The 23,207-nt window shown below is 44.6% G+C and overlaps 1 protein-coding gene across 2 annotated transcripts in view; it reads right to left on the reverse strand.

Annotated features, from left to right (window-relative positions):
* Positions 1-22,161, reverse strand: part of wnt7bb (wingless-type MMTV integration site family, member 7Bb) — a gene marked incomplete at its 3' end in the record, with an annotated part of 52,008 nt that extends 29,847 nt beyond the window's left edge. Inside the window, exons 1-2 of one of the 2 annotated variants that reach the window (XM_079501319.1) lie at positions 21,654-22,161; positions 11,460-11,686 (exon numbers count right to left, since the gene is read on the reverse strand). In XM_079501319.1, the coding sequence (XP_079357445.1) occupies positions 11,460-11,686; positions 21,654-21,730 (304 nt within the window). In that variant the 5' untranslated portion in view covers positions 21,731-22,161. Of the gene's footprint in view, positions 1-11,459; positions 11,687-19,064; positions 19,171-21,653 lie in introns of those variants that run through there. The other variant, XM_079501318.1, reaches the window with a different exon arrangement.
* Positions 22,162-23,207: the final 1,046 nt, after the last annotated feature.

Raw genomic sequence — 23,207 nt, forward strand, 5'->3', positions numbered from 1 at the left:
ATAAAAAGTGGCAGATCTACAAGCGTGAAGCGGCACGTTTTCTTTCTTGTATATCTGGTACTTCCAGTTCTCAAACCACGTTCATTGATTGATGGGATTCTGGGAGAGTTCACCACTGTCAAAATATCCACTTGTGTGTTCTTGAAAAAAGTCCCTGTTTTGAAGAATGAGTTTTTGACTGTCTTTATTAAACTTACACATTCACATACACAAGGGAGTGGACCTTGCAAGGTGCTATGTAAGAGGTAAGAGCAACTTGCACAAGCTTAAAGGGGGGGGGGGGGGGGGGAGTATATTCTCTCCTTTCTTTTCTTTCCCTTTTTTTTGCAAGAATTTCATTTGTGAGTTCACTTCACTCCCAGGTCAAGTTAGCAGTAAAATATGAGAAACGGAACGAGTCCAGTGAGCATGTAGGTTTTATAAAACACATTACTGTTATTTTTACACAGTACTCTAAGCCCTTACTTTCAGTCATGGCCCTTTTTCTTTACAGGGGGCTGCCATTATTTAGCCTCCTTGATGGATCTGCCTTCAAGGAAGGAATGTTTGTCCTGTAGTTGATATTTAACGGAAACGTTCTCCTTTTCTACTCTCAACTCTGATGTCTATTTTTACGACCAGATTTAACCCATTTTGGGCGGGAACCCCTTTTTGGTGTTAGCATTATGTTATGCTTTAGCTATTGAAAAATAGCAGATCTACAAGCTCATAGCGCGCCACCGAGTGGCGCGCTACGAGCTTGTAGGTCTGCTATTTTTGAAAAATCGTGAAAATGTAGTGCAAATCTTTGAATATATATTCTTTCAGAGCGAACGTTTTTAACTCAAATCTTTGCTTCTGGGAAGCAGAACAACATATTTTCAGATGGGGGTCGGCTGCCAATTACATGTAATTTTGGGGGTCCTTGACATGAAAATGTTTGAGAACGACTGACATAGAAACATAGCTTTTTCAGAAAACTGTCAGGATGTAGAAGACATTTTTAGAATCTGATCTCAGGTCAGAATGTGTTAAAAGGGCCATTGTTAAAACTGTCCAGCCCGGTAAAAAAAAGAAAAAAGCAATTTTTCAAACGTGCTTTTCTTTCACTTTGTCATAAATGCACATCAGATGAAGCCGCACAGCTATTTGAATGCCTTGCTCTGGTTCAAACGACCAGCCAGTTCATTATTAGTCTTAACTCTGACTGTGCATGTTGTGTTCGAGGCATTCAACGGGGATACAGTTTCACCACAAATGACCATCAGGAGATTCCGAGGAAGGGCGCTCCACCCATTCTTCTTCCCGTACTTCAGCACAATATCCATGTCCTAATATTGAACGATTTAAGTGCATCGCTTGTCAAGCAGCCGGCCAGTATAGTGCAAATTAGTGTGCGTTAATAGTCAACCTACAAGCAATGCAGATCAGCGGTTTTAGCGATTTGTCGTATGACAAAGAATATATAGTTTGACCATATGAACTCTAGTGTCCCTATTCTGCTTATTATAATAGGCAAATGTATAAGCTTGATCGGCTATTTTAGGCAAATAGATTTGATGTAATAATAATAATAATAATACAACTTTATTTGTATAGCACCTTTCATGACATGAAATGCAGCTCAAAGTAAAGTGCTTTACAGAGCAATGGAGAAAAAAAGAAAGAAAAAAAAAACAGAAAAGCAAGGCATAAACATTAGAAAAACAAGAGCAGTAATGCAATACAGTGAGGACATGAATAACAAAAGATCAATTAAAAGCAAGAGTGTAGAAGTGAGTCTTGAGCTGCGCTTTAAAAATGTCTACAGAGGCTGCCTGTCGAAGGTACAGTGGGAGTAGAGGGAAAATATAGAGTATATAATTTATAAGTGGTTAGTAATGTGGATGCAATTAATTGATAGACTGACTGCTCGTTGCAGTGACTGTGAGAGACAAGGCTATGGCCAATAAACGTAATTGATTTATTCCAGAACATGCACGATGTGCATGCTGCGTGGCATCTGTCTTTTCTTACACTGACATCCACAATGGTGATTTGCACCGATGGCTGATAGTTTGCACTGCTTGAGCCAGTAATTGTCTGCGATAATTACAGTGCCCAAAAGACACCAGATTCAGGGAAAACACAAAGCAGCATTGCAATGCTTCTGGAACAAGGCTACAAACCACAATCATCAGATTGATCTGATCAATTTAGGGCTGTGAGATTTTATATTAACTGCACTATGTAGTTAGTGGTGTGTGTGTGTGTGTGTGTGTGTGTGTGTGTGTGTGTGTGTGTGTGTGTGTGTGTGTGTGTGTGTGTGTGTGTGTGTGTGTGTGTGTGTGTGTGTGTGTGTGTGTGTGTGTGTGTGTGTGTGTGTGTGTGTGTGTGTGTGTGTGTGTGTGTTTTTTGTGTGCGCGTCTGTGCTTGTGCATGTGTCCGGCCGGCCGTGCGGGCGCGTGCGCATATCAAAACATGCAAGAGCAACGACACAGCACATTGACACTCACTGACGTATGGTAACCAAATTTAAATGGAGGCCAGCTTACAGTTTTCACAAATTCACATACTCTGCTTTTGAACGGCATGCCCAAACCTTAAACCCTGCACGAACAAGCAACACATGCGATAACATTGATGAAGTGACGATGATTGTGACGATGATTGTGACAACGATACGACTCGTGCTCAGTAAACAAATTCTGCCGGGCAGAAGCCTCTCCTCTCAATTGTCTAACTTTTTTGTGTTTTTCTTGTAAATTGGCGCCCTGCTTGATGATCATAGTACTACATGCGTCACACAAAAGCATCAAAAGTAGCAGATCGGCAAGATCGAAACGTGGCACGAAGCAACGTGTTTTGAGCTTGTACTTGCATCTTGCTACTGCTAGTGACAATGAATTTATACCACCTGCTCCCACTACTATAAAAACAAATATTCAAATCCAAAGTAAAAAAAACATCCTTATATACCTGGATTGTTGAAAAGCAATGCGTACAGTATATTGCACATGTTGATATTGTGATGATGATACATTTCCGGTACATTGTGCAGCAGTAATAAACCCTGCATCCACAATCCTCCCCTTCACACTCCCCCTCCTCCCCCCATGTTTTAAACAGCCCATTAGAAATAGAGTCCAAATGCGCATGGAAGCACACACATTCAAAAAGTGAACATTACAGGGGCTGGACAAACATATGAACACTGAGGGAACATATAACACACTGTGTGTCAGCTCCCATAGCAGTATTTTATTAAGGACGTTTTGACCGCAACCGGGTCTTCATCAGTTCATTCTCATCATCCAGGTGTCATATTTTCATGCTTCATCAGATTGCATCGGCCTAACCTTAACCCTATCACAAACCCGCTATACCAAACAGTTAACCTTAACCTTACCCCAAAGGCTGTAGTTTCTTGACAGTAGGCGCTGAGAGAGAGAAGCAGAACAGACTGGATAGCAATGGGTGAAAGAAACTGACGTAAAGTGGGAGATGTACAGTGTAGGTCCATTCTAAATCCTACACGGGTTGTTCTTTTAACCACGCCCACTTCTGTGGCCAACGTGAGTGCCTCTCGCCTCTCGGCCTCTCGCCTACAACAACTAGCAGACTAGACCTAAATATACCAGTAAGACGCCTGAGGGCGAGAAGCAACCCTGCCCTAAAGGGCGAGGTTGCGTGCACTGGCCATACATGGAGCGTGTCTTGAGTGTACAGGGTTTGATGAGGGCCCAGGTAGGGCCGGGACTTAATTTTCGGGCCTGTTGAGAACTCTAGTTTTCGCCGGCTGCACAAATAACTTTGGGGCAGGCCGGGCCGTCTAGAGTTTAAATGGACAGGTATCAGTCAAAAGGGAGACATCGAAGAGGAAGGATGGATGGGGAAGGATAAACATATGGAATGTCAGAAGAGGTTCTGACATATATCCATATACTATCCCTGATGATGTCACTGACTGACTGGCGGGAAATGCACAATTCCGCAGATAACTGCAACCTTTGGTCGCTCCATGACTAGACCGTGACGGAGGCCCGCCGTCTCAAGCGAACTTGAGCCACATGAAACACCACCGAGCGAGCTAAACCAAGCCCTGTAAAACGTTGCGAAGTTGGCTTATCCGACTCGGGGCCGTTCGAGTTGCGACCCAATAGGCAGAGAATAGTAAATAATGTTCTGGCGAGAGCGTTTGCCCCGACTGCCACGCAAAGTGGCTAATACTGGCCAATCACAGCGAGTCCTTGCACAACCTGTGTAGGCTTTCGAAAGACGCGTAGCAGTATAGAGGGAGGGATTAGGGTGGAGTCTCGCTCAGAACGAGTTATTCTGGTTGCCATTTTCCTGCCTACGAGTAGGCTAGTAGGCTGCTAGGCTACATTTTACAGCCTCACTGTGGAGACAGATATACCATTGTAGATGTAATATAATTAAATAAACACTGTATGGTTTGGGTGTCCAACCTTCAACAACATTCAATTTCACTTCACGTCCATACTAAGATAAGTGGTCAGTCACATAATCCAATTTCACAGTAACAGCCTTGTTTTGATTTAAGAGCTGCAGTAGATGGGGGACGACTGAGTTGGTCAGATCGAGTCTGACAAGCAAAGTTGACCATAAATGGGACAACCACGACATCATGTCATGCTTGTTGGAGCACAGATAAGAGCCTACAGTATGTGTTAGGGAATGTTGTTGAAGGCGTTTATTCAATTATGTAATATCTCCGACCGAAAGTCAATGCGAGGCTAGGTGGCTAACAACACATCTACAGACAGATCCTATCATGACCAGTGTCACTGACAAGCAAACTTACGAACTACAGACTGGCAGCCAAGTAGCCTAGCAGCCTACTAGCCTACTTGTAGGCAGGAAGATGGTGCCCAAGTGGGCGGAGTTAAGCCCAAATCCTACCGAACGTGTCACTATGCCCTCCCACTATAGTGGCTCAGAGCCTCTGCCTAATGACCAAAACCTTCCTTATCTTTCCCTGTAAAATCCCCCCTCTCCATAGAGCGTCGCAGTCCCGCCCCCTACCAGGGCCCAGGAAATGATTCTCCGTTCATTTTCCTCATAGACTTTTCAGAAAGTATTTATTTAAAGACGGTTACGCCGCGGACAAAGCCAACTCTTGTCGTGACAAATCATGACAATAAACACAATGTTTTGGGCCAAACAAAGAATTAGAAAGTAGAAAAAAACAGCAGGTTACAACACTTTTTTTGTTGTTTTTCTTCTTTGTAATTGTTTGTTTGGTCCAAAATATTGTGTTTATTGTCATGATTTGTCACGACTGGAGTTGGCTTTGTCCACGGCGTAACCGTCTTTAAATAAATACTTTTTGAAATGTCTATGGGAAAAATGCATTGGGATTAATTTCCTGGGCCTGGCGTCGTCATGACAGGGGGCGGGACTGCGACGCTCTATTGTCGTGTGAACTGAGGCCATTTCCCACCTGGCAAATATGACAAGGCTAGGACTATTCACTGATGTTCCACTGAATTGCCAATGGCAGGCTCTCTGAAACTTTGGAATGTCGCATCTGTAAACTGAGCCAAACACAATCTTTCACTAGAGTCTCACTAGAAAATTTGAAACTTTTTGATCCTCACAGCAGCATAACCAAGACTGCATGGATCCTGGATCCTCACATTAGGGTTGATTTAATCAATGACAAAAAAATATATCAATACATTAATAAAATCATCTATCAAATCTGTAGGTTAAAGGATTTAAAAAAAAAAGTCAAACCAAAATGTGCTGATGTACAAGTTCACAATGCATTGCGATGTGAGCTTCTATCGGCTATTTTACACTTATTTCTGCACGCCGCACCGTTGTGTAAGAAAGTACTATGAAACTGTGACCGTGAAATGGAAAACAATGGCATTGCTTCAGTGGCAACAAACTCACCTGCCCCCATACCCCCCACCCCAGTCCCTCCACCTGCCCCCATACCCCCCACCCCAGTCCCTCCTGGCTGCCCCCGTACCCCCCACCCCAGTCCCTCCTGGCTGCATCACCTGCCCCCATACCCCCCACCCCAGTCCCGCCCCCATACCCCCCACCCCAGTCCCTCCCATACCCCCCACCCCAGTCCCTCCTGGCTGCCCCCCCACCCCAGTCCCTCCTGGCTGCATCACCTGCCCCCACAGCCCCCACCCCAGGCCCTCCTGGCCGCATCCATTCTTGTGCAATGAGCCACGGGGGCAGCGCCATTGAACTTGTGCAATATTTCACCGCCGGCACAACAAGAAACCTCTTTCAGATGAAAAAGCATGAATCAGGACGGTGACAAACTGGCTGGAAAGTCAAACAGAGAGTAACCAGAGCAGGCCAGTTTGTGATGGGGTGTGGGGGGGGACTTGGGGAAGGGGGGGGGGGGGGTCTTTTGATGCCTGAGTGTAGCTGTTGAAAGGTGTCCATTTTCCGAGCACTAATCGCTAACGTCAAGTGCACTGCCTATTTGAACTTGCATGTGTGCTGCTCGCTTGCAGTCAGTCGGGTTCTTTACGCTATGGAGGGGGGGGGGGGGGCATCTCTGTTACAGGTGGTTCGCCAAAAGAATGTGTGATTGTGCACGAGATAAGGCTTTTCCCAAGTCAAAACATGTCATTTAGAAAAAATGCTAAGTGACTTGGAAATAGAGGGATCATAGATACTCAAACAATAGGCGGATTCATCACAAAAGGCATTTAGGTCATATTAGCGGCAGTGAGTCAAGTTAAATAAACTTGAAGACAGAGCACTTTTATAACATGCACAACTTAAGGTACAGGGTCTGGAATCGTTTTTTTTGGTCTATAAAACAGTGATTCTCAACCCTTTTTTTAATTTCATGGACCCCCAGTTTGATACAACTTTGTATCTCTGGGAACCTACCCTGTAAAATCCTCAGTGTTAATTTAACTCAGAGTTACAGACCCATAATGGTCCATTTGAACCGCCTGGTGGTCCCCGGACCTAAAACAGTGATCTAAAAAGACTTCTACTGGCTTAGACTACACCGACTATACACCAAAACATGGGCATCTTTTATATCATTGACTCATCACTGTGTAGGCTACAATTGCATGCAAAGTATGCACAATAAATACCATGGGGGGGCAATACTGAATATGTGAGAATGACTCATACTCATACCAGGCCAAAGGATTACATATTTTAGAGTCCATGTTTGCCCTGCCTTGCAACCAACCTCCTCCCTCCACCGCGGACGCGATGATGGATTTGACTCTAATTCTATTATTACGGTCTTAATATGCTGCAACATGCCACTTCATAACACACATCTCCGTTAGCGCCGGATAATTCACTCCACATTTCATGGACTTGTATGTACTCAAGGCGCCCGTGCGTGCCAGGGCTCACTTGCAGTCGCAGTGCAATAGAATAAGGGCACAAGGAGGAAGGTTGCTAAATCTTGCTTTTGTAGAGGAAGCACAAAACAAGCTCAAATTGCCAGTTTCGAATCCCTGGGCCTTGTTTATGGAGTTGTTCTCCAATTTGTCAGTTAGAGGCATAATCGGGCAGCCAACACTCCTCTGCTCAAGAGAGCCGTTGAGGGATGGAGGCTTGAAGGCTTCAATTCGAAACGGAGCCGTATCCATTTTTCCATCAATCCGTCCACCCTTAAGACTCATGTTCAGTCTCTGAGTGTCAAGGCAACGCGGCGTTCGCCAAAAGCAGCCATCTTATAAAGGGAATGCATATTTTCTCATTTACCGTGGAATAGAGAAATAAAATACCAAATTTTCAGAAACACGATCCCCTTTCCCCCCTTGAATGAAGATATTTGGGGGGTTCTATAATTCTCAATAACCCGCCTATTAATGTGTGCTCTCTTGGAAAGCAAACGGAAAGCTCCAGAACAGGCAAGGCGGCCTCCAAAAGTAGGCAGCGCGGAGAGAATGCATTAGACCTGCGGTCGCCTGATCTTTAGCTCTTGAAAAAAACGCATGGCATCTCCACTCCCGCCAATCCAAAAACGTTCGACTGGATCACTGAGCAGGGGGAAAGGTTTAGTGTTCATAATTTTGGGGGGATTTGAATGAAAAACTTCAATGGGCCAGCGGGACACGGACAACTTTTCCTCCCTGTGCTTGATTAGGATGATGATGTGGGCATTTTGCAAGATTGGGAGAAGGGATTGGAACATTTCATCGTTGAAGTGTGTGGGGCGTGTTCCATGATTTCATATGCCATCCGTAATGCGTACGGACACAGTCGGAGAGAAGAACATGGTTACATCTTCAATCAACCCAGCGACAAAATGGCCACAAACGCTGGGGAAGCATCAAAGGCGCTTGGAGAGCACACAGTGAGCGAGCACGCTGCTGCGTGCTGGTGGCACTTTGACAATAAGGTGTTGAGTGAGCACAGTTAAATGGCCCACTTTTCCACATTCCCCCCAATTGGCAGAATGGGAGCAGCAGCAGTAGCATTGTGGTGTGTCTGTGGTCTTCCATGATGACTGAGTGGGGACACAACTGACGCAACTGAATGAGCTCGCTGATCACCTCCTGCACAGCAGTGGAGAAGCTTGACCTCGCCGTAAACTGGATCACAGATGCCTCTCTAAAGCACTCGTTCAAACTCATACTTTTTCATTTCAAGGACCCACGTGTGCAGGAATACGAGACTGCTCGCCCCTTTACCAACTCGCCCCGGGCGTACAGCCAGCGGAACAACGCGGTATTCCTAAAGTAATATGATGCTTAAACGGTTAAACCTAACCTTATTCCTAACCTCAACCTCAGTAAAACAATGCCTAAACCTAACCCTATTCCTAAACTTAACCCCAGTAAAACTATGCCTAACCCTAAACTTATTTCTAACCTTATTCTCAGTAAAACAAAATAAAGAATACAAGAACCGCCGCACCAAGCTGTCGGTGTGAGGTCGGCGGACAAAGGGGCGAGATGACCTGTTACCGTGTGCAGTGGTCCTCAAATGTCTAAATTTCAAGGACCCCCCTTAACTCTGACACGACTGACAGTATACAAATGGAACCAAATTGAGCTTAATGGGTTAAACCCCCTTAAGGAACCTGAGTCCCTGAGAACCACTGCATTAGAGTCACAGACCCCCCTTGTTATGCCAATTGTATCTCTGGGACCCCAATCAACACTGTAAAATCCTCAGTGTTGATTGCACTCTGAGAGTTGTACAAATGCTGTGTAGTATTTTTACACTTTCCGAGTTACAGACCCATAAGATTCCGCACTTTAGGAACCACCGGTCTAAGGTAGCCAATGGCAGACAAGCTTTCTGCAATGTGTCATGTTACAGTGGCCTATCAGTGGCCGAGGTGTGGTTCAAGTAGAATATTTCTGCAGCAGCCAATCAGTGTCAGAAACGAACTAACACACATCATCCCATACCCTCCTTCAAAATAAAAATCCCTTTGCATGTTGAGAGAACAAGCTTAGAAAACATTAGATATAAGAAAATGTGGGTTCCTTCTGTGTTTAACTGTGAATTATTATGTAAAAATACTAAGACCAACCAGCATCTGTGATTGCAAAATAACAATAACAAATCATTGAAACAATATATAGAGAGAAGAGGCAATCATTGCATGCAGTTCTCTGACTACAAAGACTTCTAAAGGTATGTAAAGCCACAATAAAGACAATGTGGGGGGTGGCAAAAGAAATCAGATGGATTCCAAGACAGTGCCACAATTACAACAAAGAAATGCCTTTTTTGTGGGGGGTAGGGGGGAGGGTGACTGGAGCAAAATCAGTCACTCCTCAAGAGCAGTGATTGTTCACAGAGCCACCGGATTAAATGCACAGCCCAACCGCACTGTAACGGCAACAAAACAGTTTCTAAATGAAAGGAAATGTATAAAAATCCCTGTAAAACAAAAGCCGTGCAAAAGAGCTCTGTGGAATGCCAAGTGCCTCAGACAAAATAGGAGAAAAATGAAAAAAAAGAAGAAGAAAAAAGAATGAAAGAAAGCACTGTAAATGTTTGTCCAGTTATAGGACCTTTCTACATATATGTACACAATAACATGAACCCGCCAGGGCTTGGACACAACCAATTTAGTCCGATTAACAACAGATGTGTCCATCTATTTTCAGTGTCGACACAAATCATTCTCTCCAATAATACCATTAGTTGTCTCCTCATTTGCTAGATCATTTTTCAAACCCATACGTTTTCCCCATTAGGGGCTTGAGTGCCTTTCGGTAGCTTTTCCATAACTTTGGCGCGGCCCAGAGATGGTCGGCATGCTCCTAAACCGAGAAGGTTTCGACGCGGGTTCCTACATCAACAAAAACCAAAGAGAGAGAGAGAGAGAGAGAGAGAGAGAGAGAGAGAGAGAGAGCGCTGCCGCCGCACCACGGCACGCCGCCTGGGGAACTGCAACAGTGTCAACTGAAACGGGCGGCGACGAGGAGAGAGGATGGGGCTGGAATCAATGGTAACGCATTGGAGCCGCGTCTTCTTGAGCAATGCCAGCAAAAAATGGTTATACAATAGAGTCAAAGGGAGTGTGTGATGCTGGTTTGAGTTTTCACTGTGTGATGTGTGTAGCTTGGGTTTGGCTTTGTGCAGAGCCATATTTCACAGGGCTCAAAGGGGTGTAGGGGGGCTGGTACCATTATTGTTGATACATACTCTGTCTGGTACTGTCTGTATTGGAGAGAAAATATGATGATGATGCTCCTCGCTTGTTATGTAACCCTCTTTTCTGTCTTCAGAACAAAAAAACATCACTGTTACTACCACACGACTATCTGTGTCCACACGCCACACACAGGCTTCTAAAAAAACGTTCTTGGGACGTTCACCTTGCATACCAATGTGCAAGACATCCACATGTTATATACTGTCATATACACCGTATGACCAATTGCATTTTTCTGTGTTCAAATATTCATAAAAGAATCCAGGAAGATCCTAGATGAAAGCAACACTGCTTGAAACATTCCAGGACCGCCCCACCACCAGCACAATGCAAACACATAATATCCACATACACACGTAAGCACAAACACATGCCAAACGCTCACTCACAAGTACACGCACACACACACACACACACACACACACACACACACACACACACACACACATATACTGCCCTTCCTGAGTGATGCCTATATCATATGCCCCGCCGTACAATAGAGGGTATGCGCGTGACATCATCATCAAACCAGGAAGTTATGCAGGAATGCCTACTGAGTGGCAAAAACTACTTTCTGGCCATGGCAGCCCATACATCCGAACAGAAAAGTCCTATCTGATTGCATTAAACAACGTTAAACAATGTTACATTTTCTTTGCCTGTTGCTTTGCCACTCAATTTGCCACTCGATTTGCCATTCACTTTATGCATGCGCATACCCTCTATGGTGCTGTGTGCCGGAGTTTGCGGATCTGCAAGCTCAAAATGTGCTGCTTCCTGGTGCTTTTTGAGCTTGAAGATCTGCTATCGTGCGATGGTGCGTAAAGGCGTGGCGGTAACCCAGACTGACCTACTCGCAGCTCCTGACCGAAGACGGTCCTCTCGCCGAGGGCCGAGCAGTTCCACCGGCCGTAGCGGAACTGGTACTGACATTCATTGATGCCCAGCTGGGCGCCCTCGCCGACCACTATGATGGCGTCCGGGCGGCTCTGGCATATGGCCCGCTGGCGCGGCGCCAGCCCAGGGATCTTGTTGCAGATGATGTTGGCACCCAAAGCTACCACCGAGGACAAGGCCCTGCCAAATTAAAAGACACCACACACACACACACACACACACATAGACACGCATATATCACACACCGCACCACACACAGACCATCACATGCACGCACGCATGCACACACACATACACACACACACACACACACACACACACACACACACACACACACACACACACACACACACACACACACACAGACAGACACAAAAACATTGAGTTAGAATTTCTGCAGAACGGTCAGACTGACTCACTTGTTTGAAACTCTCCAGAGTAGGATTCAATTCAGCCAGTGATTGATGAATCTGCGGTCCACAGAGCATCGTATTGCATGAAGTATAGCTATTTATTGGATTAGGGGTAAATCAAAAAGAATATCTGAGAATAGTATCCAACATCAAACGTGAAATAGAGTATCGTGCAGCACGCTATAACAGCCTGGAAGGGGGAAACCGACATAGTGCTTATTTGCTTACTGACAATGCCATTCCACATTGGTTTGGCTGCTGATAGAGCACCACGTTGGGGTTTCGTGTTAATTGTTACTGTAGGTAACTGTGGGCCCACGCACAGATACAATGCATACCCCAATTTGTAACCGAGCCTCTCAAATTTATAGGCAAGGTTCACTTTCTTAACCAGAAAGTCACACAGAATGTTATGCACGATGATTTCTAGAATTATGTGTCTGAAACACATTCTCTGCGTGAAACACTGTCTATAAATTTCTTGTTATCCTCAAGCCACAACTGGGAATGCATGAAGAACATGTACAGCTATTGACACAAGTCAAGTTGTATCGCAAGGTTATTATTACTCCATTATGATATGAATTGCAGTACTTGTCCCTAGTATCTGTGCCTGTGTGTGTGTGTGTGTGTGTGTGTGTGTGTGTGTGTGTGTGTGTGTGTGTGTGTGTGTGTGTGTGTGTGTGTGTGTGTGTGTGTGTGTGTGTGTGTGTGTGTGTGTGTGTGTGTGTGTGTGTGTGTGTGTGTGTGTGTGTGTGTGTGTGTGTGTGTGTGTGTGTGTGTGTGCGCGCGCGCGCGCGCGCGCGCGCGCATGCATGGAGGGGGGGAGGATTGATCTCGATTATTGGTTTGATGTGATAATATCAACACATGCTGGAGATGGGTTTGTGACCGCAAGCGAGAGTAAAAAGAAAAACGGAAACACAGCTAAACAAAACCCGGGGCTTTCACCAGCGAATGTTGTTTATAACCAGTCCGAACCCTGCAGATACATACTTTTCAAACATGTCAGGGACGAAGGAGACATAAACGAGTGCGGAGGCGAATGCCAGCTTTGAAGTATGACGTCTGCCTCCAAGGGTTTCACCACAAGCGAGGCAGGCCGACGCAAGCAAGTTGTGTGTCAGCAAAAAAAAAAGCAACGAGAGAAGAGAGAGCCAGAGAGAGAGAGAGAGGGCTTCAAAAAGACCGGGGGTTGATAGAAGGGAAAGATAGTGGAAAGAAGAGAGAGAATTCTGTGGATCCCCCTTCAGAAGAATCGCTTGTAGGAGACCTCTCTGTCCCAGACGATCATACATATTTCTGTTCGATCCCAAGAAGATAATAATTTCAAATGTTGCCCCCAGAACCACTCAGAACAAAAGATGTGAATGTTGATTTGAACTCGCTCGTATAGCCAACCACGCTCTCCGGTCCGGTTGATTGACTGTCTCCACAAAGATAGAAAAAATAAATCTCTAAATTCAAAGCCACATGTTCAAATGAAAACATAACTGCAACAAGGCATGTATCTCTTACAAAACTGAGGTTTTGTTCACACAGTCTCATGGTGTGCTCTGTAGAGACAGAAGGGATGATACCCTAGTGATGGTTGCTGCGTTCACGAATAATCTTTGAGAACAGTTCATCTGATTGAATTAACTAATCTGCTTGACTTTGCTTGAATTGAAGAGACAACAAGAGACTTCTGTAACTTTTAAGTGTCAACTTAAAAGTTATACAATAATAAATATAATAGAGTGAAATAGTCATGACAAGTGGTACAGAAAATTGTACAGAGCAAAATATATGTGACACAAACAGGACAGGTGTGTCTTGTTTAACATCCTATTCCAGGCCTTTGCTTGTTTTGACACCCTCTTTCGCCACGTTGTGGAACACGTCACTCAAACCACACTGACCTTCCCTGACCCTCCCCCTGCCCTGGCCTACATCAGTGCTTCTCCAACTTTGTCTGAAGACTGAATTTAAATTTCTCCCTGGGACACCCATGCAAGATTTGTCAAAATTCTTCACATTTGTTTTTTAGATTCTTTGGAAATAGCGGGTGTACTGTAAAGCTCAAAGTGCATCACATTATGACACGCTGTGAGCTTGTAGATCTGCTATTTTCAAATGCATGTAGGGGGTTAAAGTGGTTAAATTGATGCTATATTAACTAATTTGGCCTTGGAACCCCCTCAAGATCTTCAACATCTGATGCTTGTGTTTTCGGTAAAGTCTTTACAGCAGTGGCGCCGTCGGGACGTAAAAAAGTGGGGAGGGCAATATTCGAGATCGAGAGTTGAGACTAGAGAGCAACTGCAGTTTATACTGCACGTATTTACGGAAGTCATTGCCACGAGAGGCAAGCAGGCAGCGGCAGCAAATACACAACAACGATTGCGCAACAAAATGTGAACGGTGCTGGAGAGACCACCAGCACCGATCGGTAAAAATAAATAAATAAATAGACCCGCCATTCCCCAATAGTGCGGGGACATTCAGACCCAAATGACCCCCTCTCCGGCGCCTATGCTGTACAGTCAGGCATGTAGTCAGGGAATATTACCCGAAAAATGTCCAATCTGGGAATAAATTCCATACCAATAAATGGCATCACCAATGTGTTTGTAAAGGTGTCTAGTAACACACCTCACAAAGATTGAAAGTCAGTTTTCTTAATTAGGGCAATCTGTGACAGCTGCTTAAAGTTGGGGTAATATGCAGGCAAAATTTACACATTTTCATTCTGCTTTAGTATTCATTCTGCTTTAAGTATTATGTGAGGGGTCAAACTATTTTTTTTTCATGATTCCGAATCCATTGCAAGCATTTGTTTTGCACGTAAAAACTCACAAATGATGACCTGGAAAGGTCGCTATGACGGTTTTGTAGCCTAAGTGTGTTTTTCATGCAAAATCGAATGCTTGCAATGGATTCAGAATCATGAAAAAAACCCTAGTTTGACACCTCATGCTACTTAAAGCAGATTTGTTTCCCTTGCATATATAGGTTATTATTAATGGTACCCCAACTTTCAGCAGCTGTCAGATTCCCCTAAGGAAACTGAATTTCAATCTTTAATATCGCCTGACTAGTGGCATGAATGACAACAGTGGAACAGAGCTGTCTTGAACGTGCCATGCAGGCCAAGCTAGTGTGTTGATCTCAGCCACTCCGTTGTGGCCAGTATAACATCAATGCATCTCTTACAGTTGTGCGGTCTGTGCTGTTTGTTGTCAAGTGCATTCGTTTTGCTGTCTCATTGTGTGTTCTGCAGTGTCTGTGTGAGTCCAGTTGTATTGTGTGTCATTTGTTGGCAGCGCTGTGTTAATCGTGTCAAAGCCAACTGCTTGTGTGAGCCTGACGCAGTTTCCAATTCTCATTGTGATCAAATGGCTATTCCACTATTCCGCCTATTCAAACATTTTCAAAAATATGCAGATTTACAAGTTCACAACGTGTTGCAACTCGAGCTTGTAGATAATGCAGCTATTTTTAATTTTGGGACTCTTTTTGCCTATATATATTTATATATATATATATATATATATATATATATGCCACAAATTTGTTTTTGTAATTTTATGCACTGATATTTTCATGGTCGTCTCCAGGACTCGGGTCAGAATAGAGCGTGATGTTTTATTAATCTGAGGTGTGATAAACTCTCCCCCCCTGTGGCCCTTAGATATCTGTCTCTGTCACTTGGTTTGGTACACCTGCTAATTCACAGAACCACTGTTCTATTAGGCCAGACAGCAACCCAGACCATCAGAACCACTGTTCTATTAGGCCAGACAGCAACCCAGACCATCAGAACCACTGTTCTATTAGGCCAGACTGCAACCCAGACCATCAGAACCACTGTTCTATTAGGCCAGACAGCAACCCAGACCATCAGAACCACTGTCCTATTAGGCCAGACAGCAACCCAGACCATCAGAACCACTGTTCTATTAGGCCAGACAGCAACCCAGACCATCAGAACCACTGTCCTATTAGGCCAGACAGCAACCCAGACCATCAGAACCACTGTTCTATTAGGCCAGACAGCAACCCAGACCATCAGAACCACTGTTCTATTAGGCCAGACAGCAACCCAGACCATCAGAACCACTGTCCTATTAGGCCAGACAGCAACCCAGACCATCAGAACCACTGTTCTATTAGGCCAGACAGCAACCCAGACCATCAGAACCACTGTTCTATTAGGCCAGACAGCAACCCAGACCATCAGAACCACTGTTCTATTAGGCCAGACAGCAACCCAGACCATCAGAACCACTGTTCTATTAGGCCAGACAGCAACCCAGACCATCAGAACCACTGTTCTATTAGGCCAGACAGCAACCCAGACCATCAGAACCACTGTTCTATTAGGCCAGACAGCAACCCAGACCATCAGAACCATACCCAGACCATCAGAACCACTGTTCTATTAGGCCAGACAGCAACCCAGACCATCAGAACCATACCCAGACCATCAGAACCACTGTTCTATTAGGCCAGACAGCAACCCAGACCATCAGACAATGCAAAACAGAAAATTCCACAGCTAAGCTTTTAAATCACTGCATCATCAAAGAGCACAAATGCGATTCTGTTTGCTTAGCGATGAGTGTGTGTGTGTGTGTGTGTGTGTGTGTGTGTGTGTGTGTGTGTGTGTGTGTGTGTGTGTGTGTGTGTGTGTGTGTGTGTGTGTGTGTGTGTGTGTGTGTGTGTGTGTGTGTGTGTGTGTGTGCCCCAGCAGCTTGGAGAATGATATAGTCACAAATATAGAATCTATATCTGTTCAAACTGCTAATATTTACAACTCCCAGCATGTCAGTATATATTGACCTGTTGACGAGTTGGCCTAATGTTACACCAATGCTTTTTCGTTTCTTTTTTCTTTTTTTTTTTACTAATTACCTAAGTGATGCCAAGAAAAAATATACTCTTTAGAACCAGTAGGCTACCATCACTGAAATAAAACAAAGGTTTGATTTACTAAAACTGCAGACGCTGCATGGATGCCTCGAACTAGAGCAATGAATCCTATAAAGTAAGACATTTTCAAAAAATCGAAATATTTCAGCCTCGTGAGAAGGTATAAATTAAAGTTGTTCAAATGCAAATGCAGAGTCATGCATGCACAACCACAATCCATTAATATACTTAGGCTATTATATACAGAAATGCACTGAACTCCAATTGCTTGCTTGCCTTCTATAGGCTATAGGCCTACCTAATACTCCAGAGAGAAATAGAGTTCCACTAGACAAAATCAGTTGTTCTAAAAACAAGAGATTGAAGTGTTATTGCATGCACATTGTATTTTGAAAAACGAATATCTGTTTGAGACTAATGTTGGCTTAATGAGGTCAAGGTGCTACTGTTTTTTTTATGATTCCCATTCCCAGTGGAACACTGGGTGCTGTGAGTGTTGAAACCAGCTATAGGTCTCTGAACAGACCCCATAACGTGTGTTGACGGCTCATCATCTGCCACCCATGCAGCTCTGCACATTTCACTGTGAGTTTAACGCGCCTAAACATTAGCTGTGGATGTGTAATGAGAGACTGCAGAATACTTGGAGGATGGGGGGGGGGGGGGGGGGGTAATAATATCGCATTCCTTTTCCCTTAATCCACGGTTTAAAGTTTCTCCTTCAAACATATCATTTTTTATGGCGAAACGCCGAACATAAAGCATATTTTAAAAATTATCAAAACAAACAATGGTATGTAGTTTTTAATGTGCAAACCCAACACTAAACTTAGCCGTAGCTCCCCACTTTTAACTGAAACCAAAAACCACATCTATTTCGGCATCAGGTTTAGGGTCTCCTCTCAGTCAACGGGAGGAAGAAAGGGAGCATGGTTGAGAAATTCTTTTTGGAAAGGATTTAAGAAAGCCAACGTCCCCCCACCCCCTCGCAAGAGTATTTCTCGTTTAATTCAAAGCCGCAACATATTATGGTGTCAATCACGTGTAGCGTCGCAGGAAGATGTTTTTATTCCGCTTGTTTAAAATGTGGCTTGAAATTATAAGTTAAGGAATACTGAGAATTAGTCGGCGGTGATGTAATGCATAAACGTAATCTCTCCACAAGTTCTGACAGGTAAAGAGGGCTCGCAAGCCTCGCATGCGTAAAAGCTGCCCATGTTTCTCCTCTTCGCAATGACAATCTCAAAACATCTAATTGTCTTGAACATCTCTGCCACTCCGTGGCCAAAGGAAACCATGGCGCAAAGATAAGAAAGCTTTTTTCACCCCTCCAGTTCTTTTCATATTTGTTTTTTGTTATCTTAATTAAATATCCACCTCGCACGGGCCGCGCTTTTATCCACCTGTAGGAAGCATGTCAGTGCGTGCGTACTGGTTAGGTTAGCAACTAATTACTGCATGTGTTCCCACGTGGAACACTCACTGACTGGGTTATTAGGCTATATTGCACATAATCTAGAAATGTGAATGTGTAACACATTTAAAACGATAGTTTGTTTTTGTTGTTTATTCGAAATCGCGAAGTGCGCACTCATCACTGGCCTATATATCACAAGAGTTTGATGATGAATATAGCTGGCTACTTACTAAATATACTATACTAAATACTAAATGTTAACCGATTATTGATTATAAAACGGACACAATGATCTCAATAAAATACCTGTTCCCCTGTATCCCACGGTTCCCACCAGCATTTTATCTTTGAGACAAGGAGCAACAACCCGCGGTACAGGGAATTCTAAAGTAAACGATATATAGCTATATAACCCAAATGCATAATCTCTGGTCGAGAGAGAGCGCGCACGCGCGCGCACACACACACACACACACACACACACACACACACACACACACACACACACACACACACACACACACACACACACACACACACACACACACACACACACACACACACACACACACACACACACACACACACTAGAGTTAATGCGACTGGCTAATTGGGTCAATTTACAGCCAGGTCTGTATCTCTGGGTGCATGAATTCATGATAAATTAAATGATTGGTTCCATTCGCTCATACACTCTCAGAGTTAAATAAACGCTGCTTTTACAAGATTTTACAGTAGATTTCGGGGTCCCACTCCGACCTTAAAATGAGGGGGGGGGGGGGGGCAGTTGAAATGAATGAATCAAGAGACTTACAGGTAGCTGCCACTCGTGAGGATGAGGAAGATCTGAGGATAGTAAACTGACAGCAGTACACTGCGCGACGAGAAGATGATCATGATGACATTGAACAAAATGCCACTTTTTTTCAGATTCAGAATGAGAAGCAGATAAAGAAGAAGAAGAACAACAAAAAGAAGAAGGATCAAGGATATAAACTCCGTAAATAATTCCCCCCGGGGCCGGGCGCGCGGCGTTTTTAAGTTCCTCTGTGGCTCCAGCAAAAAGAGCGGTGCGCGTGTCTCCCTGCTGTCCGCTTGGAGCGACGCGTCAGGCGGCCAGTGGCGTGTTGGTGTTTGGTGCTATGCAGCTCCGTGCTCCCAGCAGGGCCGTGCGTGTGCGGCGGCGGACAGCGCGCGGATTGGCTGCTCTGTCATGTCTCGGCGCATAGAGACTGTTGCAGAATGTGGTTCCCGATCCGGAATGGTGATGGTTTTAGGGATTTCGGATGGCAGAAGAGCGTGCCTTTCTCCGCTCTCATGAGAGTCAGTGCCTGCCATTGGGCAGGGGAGGGAGAGAGACGCTGCAATCCGCCCACTTTGCAGCCACAAACAGGACAATGCAGTGACACTGATCCACTGATCCGCTGGACAGACAGGCGTTTCATTCATCACACAGCCGCAGCCAAAAGTAAACAAACAAAAGACACTGCTGCATGCATGGGGCTGCAGCGTGAGCCTCAACCTCGGCTCGCACCCATTCACACAGCAAAACGCGCAAAAATCCACATTCCAATCTGCCTTTTTTTTCTTTTTTTTTTGCTGGACTGCTGCCCTCTGGCACGTGGTTCTGAAGTGACACACAACAGTTATTAACTTATACAACGACTCTATAGGCTTTTTTTAATACGATGCCATGCACTATTGTTAGAGATAATAGTTATATTTCTGGCACTCTTTGATATTGGAAACACATCTGTCTCGTGGTTTTTTAAGTAGTGGAAGGCTATGGCTGCAGCCCAAGCATTTCATTCGTCACCTGCAGAGGCTCCATCACTGTAAAGGAAGAGGGTATCATGACAGATTTGTCCCTGGGTTATACGGGAATGATCTAACCAGTTTAGCTTGATAAATAGTGAGATATAGGCCAATGTGTGAACGCCTCAATTACCCCCCCTATTTGAGCTACATGTCTCACTGGATATGATATGATATGATATGATCATCACTGGAACTTGAACTTGGAAAGTGGTTTTAGAGGCACGGTGCGCTGCGAATTGAGAGGAGAGGAGCCCCTTCGCCACCTGAGGAAGGACACATTTTTAATAATAATCGTAACAACCTCGACCGAGATAAGCTATTCTTTAGTTCCTTTTTTAATGATCTATCTTATAGGCTATATAGGTTAAGCTTGTAGATGCGTGCACTAAGGGATATTTTGCTGGGCCCTATAGCTATTTCACTGGTTCTCATTAGTGGGGTCCTTCTGCGGACCCCTAGGGCCAGGGTCCCTGAGGGCGAGAGGGGGGTTCCATGGGTGTATGTGTTATAGCCACCAAATAGACCCGGTGCATTTGGTTCAATTTTTACACTATAGCTCTCAGACGTAATTTAACCTGAGGGTTTTACAGTGCAGACTGACTCGGAGATGGAATAAATAAATCGAAAGGGAATGAAATTGGGATGGGGCTCGTGGCCTCATATAGGGCTCCGTGAAGAAAAAAAAAAAAAAAAGTTGAGAATCCCTGGCCCTCCTATATTTTCATTCACCTGCTCAACATGGCCCGTTCGCCCTTTGCGCAAAAGGCGCGCGCGCAACTGCGGACTGTTGCGTCTTTTGCGCACTGTGCGGAGCAGGCGCACTCCTCACAGCATGTCTGTATAATTCCAGGATTCACAACAGTTCAGTGTATATTAGTACAAGGTGGTGTGTGATCATATGACGGTAACACTTCAGCTGTGTGCTACAGTATAAGCTGGTGGGGGCAGCAGAGGAAGCAGGGATAGAATTCCTCGGTGTTTATGCATCCAGCCCAGGTGAGCTATTGCAAAACAGGTAAAAGACTCCGTCTGGCCAATGGAATGTGGAAATACAACTCAGTGTGCCTGCACTGCACTGCCGCTATTAATGAAGGTATGCATGCAGGAGACAGCGGCTCAAATTATCTGCTGCGACAAAGCAAAAGCAAGCGGCTAGTTGGGAGCCGAACACAAACACCGACAGTGTGTCCACTGGCCACTTACAATATAGGATCGGTGAATATTAAACGTATTGTTGCCTTACAGCACAACTATCGTCCCCATAATATATGATATATATCACAGCCTGCAGTGATCCCCCGACGCTTTCCAGAAGTACAGGCTATAGGCATTTGAGAGGACTTGAAACTGCAAAACACCTGCTGGAGATTAATGTGTAACCGCATGCTTTAAAGTTGATACACACAGGGTTTTTTGATGCCCACTCGTGCTTTATATATTTATTTATTTTCGTGTGTGTGCTAATAATTATAATCATTATAATTGGCACAGTGCCACATTGCGTTTGATAATCATGTTTTACGCAACATGCAAACATATATAGACAGACAGCAATATAGCCTAATTACATGGTTTAGAGACTCACCCAATTCTCAGGTATATGATGCCAAAGCACAGGAACACGTATAAACTCCACTTTCGGAGGGGTCTGTGCATGATCATTCCCACTTCGTGCAGAGGCCATGCACTGAACAGACACTCTCTGCGTTCACAACATTGGCAGGTTTTCTCCTCTTAACCTTTCCAGATGCACGTATTGCATCGGCCGTTGCTTCCCGCGACACAGACGTGGTGAAATGCCTTAATAGTATTAGTAATCTTCACGCGTCTGACATCCATGATCCAAAAAAAAAGAGCTCAGGTGAGGTGATGATGATGACGAAGAACCTGGAAAGGTGGTTTAGTTGAGGATTCCAAACTGAAACTTGAGAGAGAGGGTCGGAGCTTGACAGGGTGAATGAGTTCTCGAGTGGAGCGTTGCTTTAGGAAAGGCTGGATTCGGTCCTGCTTTTTGTGGTGTTGTTGTTGTTTTTGTTGCAAAGTACAGCTGCTGCTGAACTTAAATCACATTTGTTCCTTTTTTATCGCTTTAAATTGTCCCCCTATAATACAGTAACAGCGTCGATCGGGTGCATTCGGTCGGATCTGAAGCTCTGGCAGCTCACCGCTCTCTGTTGCCTGCCTTTTGACGACATGTTAAACTCAGGTCCTGCATGTAACCAAGTGCAGCCAGCCAGGTACAGGGCAGACTAATACAGGTAACAAAAGGTCTATATACACGCCTCCTCCTGCGGCATGTTGATGGGGATGGGACGGGCTTCCAGTCAGAGCTCTCAACTGAGCACGTGTAGTTGTTGTACAGAAAACTAAAGGCAACGATCTGAAACGGCCTTTTTATAGGCCTATAGTCTGGCTGTTATAGGTTGCAACACTACTGTGGCAACAGCGCTGTACAGATGGCTTAGCCCTCCTCGGCTGACTATAGACCACAACAGTAATGGTCATAAAGTAAGGGCTAATTGGAAAAGAATGGGGCTCGCTGACAACGACTCAAAACTATGTATCAATGCTCCGTGTTGTTGAATGAATAATGACACCCCCCCCCCCCCCCCTGCACTTTGTAATGCTATAGGTCTACATGGCCTAGTGACTAATATTCATGAATGGGTTTCTGGTGATAATTGTGACTTTGCAATTTCAGGGCAAATCGAATTAGCACAAGTTTTGATACTGAGTCTGACCGTCCTGAGCAATGTACTTATTCACAGTCAAGTCTAGCTCCCCAGGGAACCGTTCTTTGCAATGGTAGACTCCCTCTAGTGGCTAAACCTTGCAGTTGCTTTTGTGTTGTATTGCTGAGGCTCTTCATGTCAAGGAGGACCCCTAAATGAATATGAATTTGACCGTGGACCCCCATCTGAAAACATGTGGTGCCAGGGACCCCCATACAAGAGTTGTGTGGCTAAAATGCTTCATTATTATTTTCATTTTCTTTGAAAATAGCCTATATATATGAAAATAACCATAGGGGTTAAAGTGGTTAAACCAATTGTGATGCTATTAAAACATTTGTCTGGGAACCCCCACTGTCTAATATATATTAGACCTATACAGCTTGAATCATTAGTGTTATCATCGC

The sequence above is a fragment of the Electrona antarctica genome, assembly GCF_951216825.1.
Source record: "Electrona antarctica genome assembly, chromosome: 5".
Taxonomy (NCBI): Eukaryota; Metazoa; Chordata; class Actinopteri; order Myctophiformes; family Myctophidae; genus Electrona; species Electrona antarctica.